At 45.2% G+C, this 14,248-nt stretch overlaps 1 protein-coding gene across 2 annotated transcripts in view; it reads right to left on the minus strand.

The window, feature by feature from the left end:
• XPO7 (exportin 7) overlaps positions 1-14,248 on the minus strand; it is a 69,883-nt gene that overhangs the window by 8,584 nt on the left and 47,051 nt on the right. For both annotated transcript variants that reach the window (XM_019546129.1, XM_019546128.1), the window contains exons 9-21: positions 12,800-12,919; positions 11,699-11,845; positions 10,090-10,262; positions 9,309-9,502; positions 8,468-8,573; positions 6,976-7,111; positions 5,777-5,850; positions 4,616-4,696; positions 3,873-3,936; positions 2,376-2,484; positions 1,860-1,966; positions 1,250-1,338; positions 406-513 (exon numbers count right to left, since the gene is read on the minus strand). In XM_019546129.1, the coding sequence (XP_019401674.1) occupies positions 406-513; positions 1,250-1,338; positions 1,860-1,966; positions 2,376-2,484; positions 3,873-3,936; positions 4,616-4,696; positions 5,777-5,850; positions 6,976-7,111; positions 8,468-8,573; positions 9,309-9,502; positions 10,090-10,262; positions 11,699-11,845; positions 12,800-12,919 (1,508 nt within the window). The remainder of the gene's footprint in view (positions 1-405; positions 514-1,249; positions 1,339-1,859; positions 1,967-2,375; positions 2,485-3,872; positions 3,937-4,615; positions 4,697-5,776; positions 5,851-6,975; positions 7,112-8,467; positions 8,574-9,308; positions 9,503-10,089; positions 10,263-11,698; positions 11,846-12,799; positions 12,920-14,248) is intronic.

Consider the following 14,248-nt stretch of genomic DNA (forward strand, 5'->3'; position numbering starts at 1 on the left):
CAGAGCACGCCACAGGTCTAACGCAGGAGCAGTTACCCGACCACCATACGGAGCAGCATTCACTTTAACTTGGTGTGATTAAATTAACACACAGTGCCCTGGTGCTGTGGATGACTGGCCTTGGAAACAGGTGCCACAAGAAACACCACAGGTTTCTCTAGTGTCATGCACAGAGATGGTACAGGAAGACGGCCCTCAAGTTTAACCAAATCACAATGCAGGGCTGACACATATCCTTCCCAAAAGTGATGGTGTTTGTTTTTGTTGGCAGCTTGTAAGTGTAAAGGGACCAAAATGGAAACAAAACAGCTGGGTACCACAGAACACTGGCAAGCCCCAAACTAAGGAGCGAGGTAGCAGACAGATGTGAACTCCCATCAGCTTTTGGACGCTGTAGTCTCATACCTGTTATGCACCAACTCTGCCATCAGTTTGAGCACAGGGGTAGTGCAGGCTGGGTCATGGTACCACAGCTCAATTGCTCGCTGGAGGATTGGCATGTAGGAAGGGTAGCTGTGAGCCAGAAGCTAAGGAACCTTGTTGATTTGTATGTGAAGAAAATGGCTGTCAGTGTAAGTAGAAGGCAGCATTCTTGCCCTGTTCCAGCCTCTGGAGAGATGCACAACTACAGGCCGTGGCACTGCAGAAAAGGCCTGTGTGCCTGTTTAAAAAGTCATTAGGCTGGTAATGTGGTAATGGTAAGTCAAAGCTGAAGTCTTTCAGCAGCTGTGCCTGCTGCTTGCAAGGCCAGCCTAAAGAATACTCAAGGTCTGAGCACGTACCCACCCTTCCCAGGTTATTATGGACACGCAGACTCCATAACAAGAAAAGAGAACTCTAAAGCCTGTAGATGTTGCTTCCTGATCAGCCAGGGCAAGGGCACCAGGGCAAGCATGCTGCCTCCCAACCTGTGCCAACCTTAGGGAGCAAGAGACTGGCGCTTCCCTAACTGTACTTGAAGTTCCAACTCCTATAAGTCCATTTGCTAATTCAGTTTGCAGTCTCAGAACTGATTTCTAGTCTCCAAAAGGGCAAAGCATCATGCTACAAACCACATGGAGGGTTCTTGAAAAGCACCTCTCACTAGGGGTACACCAGGACCCTTGAGTACTCTGATTTGCATAAGCAACTTCCATGAAAGAGTTAACTAACTGAAATGCAAAGTGAATGGAGTTGGGGGAGAGGAGGGTTCAGGGACTTGGATCTCTTTCATTGCCCAGGATAATTATGGTCTTGATGCCAAGGATACATCCACTCAAACAGCATCATGAAGCTGGTTTTGGCATTGAAGGCGAAGGCTATTCCCCGTAGGTCTCGTACAAGGCCAACCAAGGTTCTCTGTAGAGAGGAAAAGGACATGTTACACGTTAAGACTGGCAACCAGACCACAAAATCACCCCAGCTTTCACCAACCCACCACCAACAGCAGAGTTCTCTTGGTGGCCTCTGGTTTCAGAAGTCAGACAATCCTTCCTCTTTAAGCACCAGAAAATATATACAAGTTAAGCCAAGGCAATGAAGGTTCTAGGGTCTTCCAATACCTCCTACTTTTGCTTCTATTGTGTGAGCATCAATAGTCATTCCACAAACTGCATCTGAAGTACTCAAGTTAAAGGAGAGACTTTCCTTTACCAAATGCGTAGGGATCTCTCTCCCCTCTAGCAATTGTTTGTCCCCTCAGAGAGAGACCACCCTGTACAGATCATATGCTCTTTCTGAAATACTAGAATAAAAAGCCACAACAGAAAGCAAGTTTAACTAAAGTCACATGTGACAAGGCCTTTACTGAAAGAGTGGCTGTCCAATGTACCAGGCCACGACTAACTATAATGATTTGGTTTTGCTCACTTGTTACTTACCTTTGCCTCTTGCTCATTGAAAGTGTTGGTGCTGAACATCTGTGCCACAGCTTCAAATGCAGCCGTTAGGGGCAGCATGAATTGTTCATACTGATCCTCATCTTCCCCTACAACAGACATGACAAAATTGGCACCTTCCACCCAAACGCCACATCAGTCCTACAGGCTGGCCTCAGCAAAGAGTGCGCAAAGAGCAGTAGGGACTGGTCACTAGGAGTGAAGTAAAGGCAGCCAGAGCTCTAATCTTACTTAACAAGTCAAAATGTCTCCAGATTAATGTGATGTCACAACCAACCACTGACGCATAGAAAAGATTGGTTATAGCTGAGTATGTTTTCTGTGGTCTTCTGAAGTCTGTCTGTGAAGGAAGCACTCGGCCCCCAACAGGAGGCACAAAGCTTCCCACTGCATTGGGTTTTTGCAGTTTTTGATGGCCTTTACTAGGTCAGCCAAACACTTTCCACAGAAGGTGCAGACTATGACAATGCACTGCTTCTTAAGGGTTGGAGGTAGTACCTAAATCCACCATGAGAAGGCGCCCAAGTGCAGTGTAGAAAGTAGTCCGACATCTCATGTCAGTCAGGTTGGACTGATTGTTAATGCCCAGGAATGAAAAGTGCTCACTCTGTCAAGGAAAGAACAAAGTCAAGTGAACAACGAGCAGGCAGGCTCTCAGCAGGGCTCACATATTAAGGCACTCACTAATCCCAACTGTTTTGACTTATGCTCTATTCCTGCAAGGCCTTTGGAAGGACTGATCATATCCCTAACCACCTCAGTTGTGCTAATACTCATAAAAGAATAAATGACCAAAGAGGAGTTTTCACTGGTGCTGTGTGATTACCGGCACTAGAGAGGCAATGGTAGCATATAGTTTTTTCTGTACCTACCAGGAAGGCAGCCTGGCCCTTGACCTTTCATCTTAAGCAACAGATGAAGAATTTTCTCTACTTGTCCAGTGAAGGAGGGAGTTCGCTCTTGGGAAAACTCAAATCTTTAAGACAGCTGCTCATAACATTATCACATTATCAGCTCAAGAGAACCCAGGAATCCTGACTCTTGTTTCTCTTGTTCAAGGTACTATGTCTGTTTCTTGCGTGTCCTAGCATCATTGTATAGAAGGATCAGTTGATCAATACTTTTACCCAACAACAAGCAGACAGGCTCTCACAGGGGTACTGACTGTTCACTTCCACAAGACCTGCAAGCAGTAGCGAACCAGAGCTCAGGTCAGCACAGTGATCGCAAAACTCCACAGAAACCTACCAGCAGACCTATACAAGATGCTGATGCTAACTGTGACAGTCCTTCCTCTGAGTCAGCACCCCAGAGTGGCAGAAGACAGCCTACACTGCTGGCAGACCAGTTGTTGGCCAAGTTGCAAGTCTGGGATCCTGTTCACAGGGGTGATTAAAGATCCCTGGGTACTCTTTCAAAAACAGGAATGTTTAATCAATCAGGAAGGAGATGAGGGCACAAGTATATTATTACATTTTGCCTTCCTGACTTCCACAGTTAATTCAAATGGATGCAGTATTCTTCACTATTCTTGAGCCAGCATTGTAACAGCCCAAAGTAATTCCCTGCATTCTGCTCCAGATGCGGCTGCATTTTAATGAGGGACAAAGAGATTCTTGTAGTAAGTTTGTACATGAGCTAGAATCCTTTGGGTTAAAAGGTAACATATAAAACACAAGGAAAAAAAAAAGAACTGAAGGCCAGGCTTTGGAAGAAGGCAGAGAGAACAAGGACTGGGATTTGCAAAGCTGTACAAGGCTGGGTCTCTCATAGGAGGGAAGGAGTTGGGAGAGAGTTCAGCTTTAGAAGCATGTCCACATACGAAACCTTGTCTAACTTTATCGTAACTACATAGTTGGCTCAATAATAGGTATCATCCTATGAAATCCTTACCTCCCTGTATGAAAGCAGAGAATGGGCCTTCATCTCCTTCCTACTTGCAGGAACCTGGGTATGCATGTTGTTATGACATAGCAAGTAGAGGCTAAGACTTACCGTGTGATTGTTCAGCATGAACTGTACTGCGCTCAGTTTCACCAATTTCCTAACGCTACTGTATGTAAGAAGCATATTAAGGAAATAGCAACCAAACAACTGCTGGACAGTTTCAGATGTTCACCAAGCAACTTAAGGGAACACTTTCCAGAGCAAGCTCGTGCAGCACAATGATGTGGCACCTTATGTGTCCCTTTTCCGTGACATGGATTTAATTTCATTTCGTATTACTTAACTGCATTCCTCTTGAATTCAGAATCCTTAGGAAGTTCACCAACTATTGAGGTTTTCAAGAGCTCTCAAAGAAGAGCACAGACAAACTATGATGTACAGACATGATCTGCTCTTAAAAAGTGTACGCCTACTGGAATTCCTGTCACCAGATACGACTAGCAAGTGCTCAAGCTCCCTTGGCCACTTGAGAGGTAACTTGAATGTTTTGGGGAAGTGGGTAATGGCACATTTACATACAACAGGGGAATACAGCCAAGGGGACAAGGGAGCAGGTGATGACAAAATCAGTGACAACATTGTGCGACTGGAGCTGCCACTCCATTTAGTTACAGAATGTTTCTGGTGAATTAAGAAAAGACCATCTGCTAAAAATGCATCGCGAGGAGATCAGTGAATAGAAACAACTAGGCCACATGCAAAACTCTCTCCTTTCATCTGAATCTTGGTGTGCTCTTCCTAGGTTTTGCCACGTAAGTTCTGCATGCCTAGGACTCTACTAAAAAGGATATCCAATGGAGAGGTCATTGAGAAGCTGCAGCGTCTTGGAGGTGATGGGTTCACACCGACCCCAGTACTTCAGGTTGGTGATGCTAAAGGAGAGGACAACAAGGACATATCAGAGGGACTGCTCAGTTTTCCTTTGTTGTGAGGTCGATTCTTCCATCAAAAGTCACTCAACATCAGCAGCTCCACCCTCCACCAAAACCACAGACATCACAAGCCACAAAATATTGGTATAAAATTACTGTACTTACATTTGGTTGACTAGAAAATTATCCTTCAGATAATCTTCACTACTTGGGTCCCAAGCTACACTGGCCCATACCCAGGCCCTTGGAATTCTGTGGCACTCCAGGGCTGATTTCTGCAGCAAGGGTAAGAGAATTCTGCGGCAGTGACAACATGCAGACGTATGCAATTCTGCACCTGCACCATCCACTGTCAGCTGCAGAATTCTAGTAGCCCTTGCTTCTGCCGGGAGAGCCATTTCACCCCTTGTGGATGTGCAGCTCAGGTGCGCAAGGTTAGGCAGGCACCGTGCACGTCAAGGACGTTGCTAAAGGAGTGGGGAAAGCCGGTGGCCATGTGCCTCTAGCGCACGGCACTGGGCTTCAGCCCTGGAGCTCCTGAAGCATTCTGAGTTCTAATGGAGATTGCCAGAGGCCCCACAAAGCCCAGTTGACAAATTCAGGCTAGAGGAAGCTGCCCAGCAACAGTCAAAGGAAAGAGTCTGCTCAAGCAGAACAGTTTTAAGGATACTGCCACTACGCTAGCATGAAACCGGGCTATTTGTAAGGGCCTCTCGGTGTCCCCTCCTTGCAGTGCATTTGTGGCTGGTGATCAGCAATAGTGATGTGAGTGCACCAACAGTTGAGGCTGCCCCTGGTAAGCAGATGTCAGACCACAGCCTAAGACCACATCCATTCTTTTGGTGTAGCTGGCAGAGGATCACATTTGTGTCTCTCCATGGCCCAGGCTAGACTCCACAGTGGATAAACATCTGGGATGCTGCATGTGACTCACACCCCTGATCACAGCCTACCATTTTCTTAAGCAGCCAGCAGCTACTATTCTCAAGTCTGGACATGACTCCCTTAGGTTCAAGATGTCCCATTCACACCTTCAAATGGACCCTGGAATCCCTGATGGCAGCATGCAGGAACACTTACATTTTTCCTATGAAGACACTCAGGACCATGGTCTCGTCATTCAATCCGAGGACCTCAGAGAGACGGCGGTACAGCTGGAAGAGAGGAGAGCAAGAACACTCAGAGCACAGCCAAGAGATGCACAGATGAACACTTCCCTGAGAGCCCCCTGCTTCCTTATTCAACCACTGTGGAGAAGATATCACCATCCTATCAGTCGCTTCTTCTTGTAATCTGGGCATCATTTTCAACTGGGACCCCGGTAGGCCCTCCCATCTATGTCTTGCTGTACATCTGCACTGGATCCTTATGATATAGACTTTTCTGTCTGGCCTTTCATCTGCACCCTGGGAAAAGGGATTACCTTAACTCTAGGAAAAATACGGTTCCCTCAGCAGATGAGGACGCAAAGAAACAATGACATTTGTGCCTCAAATAACCGGGCAATGGAACTCCAAGCTGAAAAATTCCTAGCTCCCTTGCAATGTCCTTGCTCCCAGCACTCTGTACTACAGGTGAACGAAATGGTTAAGAGTCAATTTTGGGAATAAAAGTAGCCTTGTTTCTTCGTTGCACAACTTGGGGCTGCACGATGATGAGCGTGAACTTCCCTGGTAGCTGGAAAGCCAAGACCTGGCTTTGTAAACCTTGCCTCATTTCCAAGGCATGCCCTTTTAGGCAGAGAATGCATCAGTTTTGACCTCAGCTCAAAGGCTCATTTTATTTTCCTACGGACTATCTAGAAAAAAACCCAAAACAAAACAGCGCCATGCCAAAGTCCGGCATCCTTCCCATTCAGATGCTTATACAGCCTCCCCACGTCCATGATTTTGAAGTACTCAGTGCTATATGTATTTTACCTCACATGTAACTGCTATTTACCCTTATGTTATGGATAGAGAAGTGAGGTACAAGCACATAAAGTGACCTGTTGTTGCTCTTGTGAAGAGCCTGTTAAAGCAGGGACTAAAACTCAGGGTCTACAAAGACCCGACCCACTGTTGTAATCATAGGGTTCTCTTTCCAACACAGGTGACCATCTTAAGAGGTACTGTTTCCACAAGATGATTCCAGAACAAAATTTAGAAGCAGGTATTACAGAAAGCAGGAAGAATGTGGCTTTCCTTCTTGTAAGAAAAGAACAGATCAAATTCCAGCAGCTTAAACATCAACAGAAAAGAAATGATTGCTTCCTCACAATTGCCAGGCAGAGGGCGTACCTTGGAGGACTTCTGCACCTGGTCTCCAATGTAGATCTTTCGGAACTGCTCAAAGAAGCTCAGCATGGCCAGCTCCAATTTCTCATTGCCAGCTTGAGCTAGGCGGGAGTCTGTCAGGTTCATCAACTGAAGCACCCTGGAAGGAGGGAGACAATGCATTTAGGAACTGTTGGACACCCAGCTACTCCACAAAAACAAGAAACATCACAAGAAACAGCACTCTGGACATCACTGAGGGTAGGCAGATGCTATTCAAGGCACCTGGTACTGATTCCAAGCTTTTTCCTTTCCCTATAGGGTGGCATTTTGGATTGAGAGTGGGCAAAGCAGAGTAGCAATATTGTATGTTATGGCCAAGATCTTTGTCCTGGATGAACTACTTTTCCATAGGCAGAACGGTCAGTGCAAGTCCTGTGTGCTGCTTAAGTTGCACTTAATCCAGAGGAGGGGTCCAGGTCCTAGTGCTGACACTGGGAAAGGGAATTTCATCCCCTACTGTGCCAATACAATGCTAAGGAGCAAGTAAGCAGAAGTCCCAACTTGTCTCTTATTAGAAGTACTGCACACAGGCTGGAGCTCATAGGTAAATGACTAGGAATAAGCCATCATGGTGAGAAAGGCTTTCACTGACTCAGTCCAGAGTCTGGATGTATGGGGCAAATCAAACAAGACTACTCCTTTGAAAAGAGTGTGGAGAGAAAGGATCAAAGCAAGCAGATTAACAGCATGAGACTGCTTTGTGTATATCATACCCCTGAGGGCAGTTCGGCATGTTTGAAGTTTTGGTATCTTCCATCCAGTTACTCCCTAGCTACAGGAAGAGCCAAGATGAGACTCGGTCTCCTACTAACCACAGCTAACAGAAGGACAACTTTTGTAAAGGCACAGATTCAGCGCCCCTTGCTCCCCCTAATCCCAGAAGAGAACAAGGAATTCTGCTCAAACTAACGCTGCTTGTGAGTCGCAGACTGCATATTATATTACCCATACCAATTCAAGCTGAAACCAAGGGGCCTTAGTATTCTGACACATGCAACACGGGAACCAAAGCCACCCTGCGGGGGATGCTAACTACTGAACAGGAACTAGAACTGCCTTCAGGAGTTCACAGTCAGATGCAGTTGGGCTGTCTGTGGGGGAGGGAGAGGGAGATGAATATAAGAAACCCAGAAAAAAAACTTCTTTCCCCAAAAAACACCATGCATTTGGTTCTGTTCTGTAGCATGCATTAAAAAAAAAGAGCATCTTCTACGCTCTTCCCCTCACAATCATTCAATTGCTTGCTAAACACTCATGCAGACACCCCAATTTAGACAAATCCCAGGCAAAGCTTACTCAGCTTCTCCCTTCAGGGGGGCATCTCATTGCTTTTAATGAGAAGAGTGTTAAGGGGAAAGAATGCTTGCACCTGCATACTAGTCACTCTTTCAGGGGGATGGTAGGGTCCTCAAAAAATACAACAGCCCAGCAAGAAAGCAGTTAGCATCCCTACCGACAAACCAACTCGCCATCCATCGCATCCTGCTCATCTGTACTGGCGAAGGAAACCCTACCACCGATCACTGCCCCGATGATGTAGACAAGCCACGTAAGACGCCCTGAAACCAACAGACCACATCAGAACAAAGCACTGAGCAGGCTACATGATAAGAAGATCCATGAATTACAGGTTATCAGTGATATGCGTGTCCAGAAGCTCAGACAGTTCCCGAATGACCTGTTTTCCCATTCGCTGAAGGAGAGGCATGACTTCCACAATCAACACATTTGCTTTGGCACATCATGCATCACCCAAATTTGTTCACCATACAAGACCATTTCACTATAGGAAACCCCCTTCTGCAGATTCCTGGAAATGCTGTGTGTGTGTATATATATATAAAAAAAAAAAGTGTTTTTTTTTTTTTTTTTTTTAAAAGTATTGACTGATATGCTAAGAGACGCTCAATTCACAACCATACACTCTTCTCTACACATAAAAGGTTTATTGTTTTAATCATGCAACTGTATAATTAAAGCAGGACAACCTCCTATGCTTATCCTAGTACAGCTCATTCCAATACTGGAAGGAGACTAGGATATACCATTAAGAAGGCACTTTCATAAAGCCACTAGAGAGCTGGCAGTTTTCTGTACCCAACATTAAAGAAGCCACAGAACAGTTGCACAAACCCCGTATGCAGGCCAAGTCCAAGTGTATTCCAGCCACTACTCCCCAAAGGAACATTAGTGAGACTCCATCTTGCCAAACAGATAATCGCATGAGGAGAGTAGGCTTCGGGGATTCCTAGTTCAGTGGGCCCAAGTGATGACTGTTCTTGGGCTGCACTCACCTTCCTGCACTGCAACATCCATGGGGCTGGCGGTGGCACTCTGAAGGAGCTCCTGGTAAGACTGGGCTGACTGGTCAAAGAGCTGCACAAGCAGAGCACAGGTTTTCTCATACTCACACCGCCCGATGGTGGACAGCTGATCTAGCTGCTGTTGTACAAGGCCAGTGTCATCTAGAGGGTCTTCCAGCCCATCTCTGCACAGAAAACAAGCAGATGATAAAAGCACATCAATAGTAGTTCTGGCCTAAGCCACAACATAAGCTTATTTCCATGAGGACTAAGACTACGCCTCTTTTAGGTCTACATCTGTTCCTAGACCTGGTTGCCTGAACCTTTGTTGGCTAATTGGGGAACAGTACACAGACTGATGCAAGAAAACCAGGCCATCACTGCTGCGGCTGTAGCCATAAATCAAAACAGCACCAACTACTTGAACTGGAGGAGAAATTACACACTGCACTGGATACACCTTTATTACAGGCTGATTGTTCATCCAGGGCTTTGTACCTGAAGTGCAGGCATCAAATATTAAGGCACCCATCTGGATGCAAGAATTTTCTAATTTTTATGGCTTGGTTCACTTAAAATATACTGTAATATATGAAGACTGAGCATCTGATTCAGCCATGTCTTTTTTTTTTTTTTTTTTTTACAACTCAACTGATAGTCAGGCATAACTTCTTCCCCCAGAGTCCATACGGGGACAAACCAAGACCCCAACAAATTAAGACACATTTTCCCTGCCTCATTCTTCCCACACTGTCAGAAAGGTTCCCCTTACCTCAGGATGATGTGCACAGACTCGAGCCTGGATGTGATGTAAGCTTTTGTGACCTCCGGCGTATACGTTTCTAGCATGTGAGGTTCTGTGGCTTTAACATATGGGACTGAGGCTGCCAGCCTTTGCCACAGGCTGAGGAGATAGTGAACACTGTTTGGCGCAAACTCCCAGTGCTGAAGACAACCAGAGTGGGAAGAAAGAAAACCAGTACATTTAGGATTCCAAGCGTCATGTGAGCCTTGCATCCTTTACCAGCATTTAGCAGCTTTATCCAGGATGCACTGCCCAAAAACTTCACAGCTTCATTCTGCACATATTTAACACTGAATTTAAGTTAGCATCTAAATTACAAGAAAACCAGAGAATGAAAAAAAACCCAACCAGAACAGACCCACACACTCCCCCTGTCAGCTAGAGCACCAAGAATACCTCAAAATTAGCTTCCATGACTGTCAGCTGAGCGGAAGCCTCCAGCTTCCAGTCAAGGCTCAGAAAAACTGGAACTGGAAGGTATGGACAAGGAACCTCAATACACTGCCTCAGTGATAACAGTGTTGTTGCTTTATGTGCCCTTTTGTTTTAGCATTCCAGTGTAGTGCAAAAAAATACACCTGTGCTGTAAAAAACACTACAGCAAGTGAATCCTCAGCTGCTGGGCTCCATCTCTTTAATGGGTCAGCATGCACAGGTTTTTAAGGCAGCCCTTCGAAGTATCCACAGCTCAAGAGAAAAAAAATCCTCAACACAAGCTGCACACTTGGATGCACTAGAATTTCCTTCCTGCAGATTTGGGTTGGAGTCTTTTCTTGAAATATTTTTGCAGGCTGCTCCAGCCAGCATTTTTAGCCTCCCACATAAGAAACACCCATTCTACCAGAGAGGAAAATTATACAGTTGCACCATAACACACAATTACCAGCATTGACGCTACGTTAAAGCAATACTGAAACGCAAAAATTGGTTCTTGTGAGGAAGACATTTCAGTCCCCTCTCGTGGCTGTCCACACAAAGATCCTTCCTACTTTATCTCCTGCGCTATTATGATCATCTCTCTGTCTTTCTCTCCAACATGCTTGTGAGAGATGATCAAGAGTGTTAAAGTCACGTTGCTCTTATTGACCTCTGACAGCAACAAAAAGCTCCATACTCCCTAAACGTCTGCTGATGAAAACTTCCAGTTTGCTTGTAATTTCCATGAAAGGATTTTTAGCTGAGGTGTAGTTGTATGCTGTATATCAGTGAGAAACCCAGAGGGAAGCTTGCGTGGTGTTCATATTGCTAGCAGTACAACCACCCCCTTAACTCTATTTTAATAACAGATTGATGCACACTACTAAAAATAACCAGGAATGAGCAGGTTTTGCTGCTGAGGCATGGAATAACTCCAAAGCTGTCACTACAACCCTCCCCTCCTGTATCATTCCTGTATCATTCAAACCAAGTTCACAGAAAAATAGTACTGTGCTGTAGGACCCGACTGTTGTAAGGTTTGCTTGGCTTGCCACTAGGCCTCATAACTGGCACTGCTACCATCCAGTACAAGGCACGGAGTGGACACAGACAGCAAATTCTTCTCCTGTTAAAGAGGCCTAAGGCAATAAATTCCTACCTGTAGGCTGGTCACGGTGAAGTTGGCAATGAGTCGGATGACTTCAGGGTAATTTTCCACTTTCACTAGCTCTCCCAGCTGATAGTTGCTTTTCAATCGGGCCAGCAGTCGGCAGAATTCATGGTAGTTGTTTGGGTCTGACAAACTCTGGGCAAGAAAGACAAGGACATTAAACAATGCGACTGGTAGCACAACTGAGTAATGCAGAGAAAGGGAGTTTGGGGTCTTTTTCTTCCTTAACTCTGTCACTGACTCACAGTTGGTCCTTTTCTAAAATACAGGTAGAGTGTTTCTCCACCTCCCTAATGAGCTGGAGATCTGTGTCAACCGTGCTGTGCAAACACTATGATCTCTCATAGCTACACAGTACAGATCAGCAGCTAAAAGTCAACCTGAAGCTTAAGGCAGGCAAAGCATGTCTACTGCATGGCATCCAGAACAGGCATGCAGCACTTCACTCCCACAAGGACAAGCTGTAAACCACAGGGGCCCAGCACAGTGCTTCATATCTTAATTTTCTTCTCCCTCCACAGATGTTGCTAAACTTTAAAGAGCTTTTTTGGGGATCAGGAACAGGAGACTGAGTGAGAAAAGGAAGAGATACCACCACCTAATCTTTCCTTTGTGGCCAGTGCCAGATAACTCTCTCTCAGAGCCTTGCCCCAGGAAGTTCATAGCTGGCCCTAGTGAAGTGGCACCTGAAAAGCATTCTCCCAAGCTTTGCTGATCACAATGGATGGGAAGTTTTCTAGATAACTGGCATATCTCTCCCCTTTTGTCTGGCTAGAAACCCTACACCCACAAACATGCCTGAGGCATCAGCTCAAACCCCTACCTTAACTGACAGTCACATTCATCTCTCTCAGCTTTCTGATTAAACTGCCTGTTTGGTTATTTTTAAGTTTAAAGACTCTCCATCTCCTTAAGATATTTAGGGACTCTGATTTCCTTTCTGTGTTCCCTGCATTTCTCCTAAAGTGGTGACCAGGATGGAAGAGTGGCAAATGTGACAAGTACAGTAGTGGAAGCTCTTTCCAGAAAGCAATGTACCTCACCAGAGGAGACGCAAGCAACACCAGTATTTATTTCCAATGCACTCACCTGTGGGTTCTCCAGTATTCGTTTAACACCATCAACAAGATGAGACAGGAACTTTGCTCTCTCTGCGTTGTTAAAGAGGGATCTGCGTACAGAAGCTATCTGCACTAAGCAGGATAAAACCTGAAAGCCGCCAAAGGAATAAAAAAGATGCGATTCAAACACAAGGGAACAGGCCAACCTACTGCTTTTCACGTCTACCAGAGAGACTAGCTCATTCAAGTTTGTGATATTCTGTAGCAAAAAAATCAATCAATCTGGTTCAAGGGGCAGCCTTAAAATTTAACAACCAGTTCCAAAAATTCTCTCTCTATGAAAAGAAAAAAGCAGGAGAAATCCGGCAGGAGCAAATAAATTACAAAGGGGGTTAAGGGACTGCGCTATAAAGAAATCATCTCTCCAGCTTGATGGCTTAATAAACATCCGACTTTAGGCAAAGCATACATTACAATTCCCACTATGCTGCCATGTGGCAACAGAAATAGGGGATTTCTCCAGATGCCAAAAGCAGAAAATACAGGTTGCGTCCTCCAATTTCTCAGGTCTAATTTCTCATGCAATTACTACATGTAAACAAAGGCTGACCTGAAAAATCTACCAGCAGCATTAGGAAAAGCCAGCCACTCTCTCCTTAGAAGAACTTAACATGGACTAAGGAGAGGAAGAAGAATGGTGAGATATGCATCTTGGATGAAATATTAAAAACGGCGTCCCAGCTCAGCCCCCACTTCTGAAACAGGAGGCAGATTCCAGAGCTTCAGTGGCACAAGGGAAGCTATTACTAGACTACAGAATGGGGCTCTGAACTTTAAGAACATTAAAAAGAGACTTAATTATGTGCAGCAGCAACTCATGCTGAGGCAAGTTCTGTTCCCTCTGACCAACCTAATGACTACCTGCTCGGCTGCTGAGCCTTTCTGATTGCTGCTGTAATGGCCAAGAACACAGAGCAATTACTGGCTTAATTGCTTTAGATTTCTGCTTAACAGCGTGAGATTTTTTTAAAATCTGTCTTGCATATTTAAGGCTCGAAATTCTGTCTTCACTAAGGAGCACTAGAATGAAGCGACTACTTCCATTCTTCCCTGCTCTCATAAAATAAAACAAAACACCACTACACAACAACTTTGAAATGATCCTTTCCTCCCCAGCCAGAGCTAATGCTGCAATGAAAATGGAAAAGTGTTTATTCAACAGTACGGGAGTGCCTGTTCTATGCTACCCCCTCTCCGCCACACCCAAATAACTTAATGGTTTTCAGAGAAGCATACACCAATATAGCATAACAATATAAATTGTTCCCACTCCTAACCAGCACTGGTGACGACCACTTCTTATAGTTCTTGGAGCAAAGATGCAAAGCAGCTTCTCTTAATATGGGACCTGAAGGGCATTTGCAAATTCTTCCGTTGCACCAGCAGCGTGTGCAGCTCAGAACAACTTCCAGGTAAG

The sequence above is a fragment of the Crocodylus porosus genome, unplaced genomic scaffold (genome assembly GCF_001723895.1).
Source record: "Crocodylus porosus isolate Cpor-Errol unplaced genomic scaffold, CroPor_comp1, whole genome shotgun sequence".
Classification (NCBI taxonomy): domain Eukaryota; kingdom Metazoa; phylum Chordata; order Crocodylia; family Crocodylidae; genus Crocodylus; species Crocodylus porosus.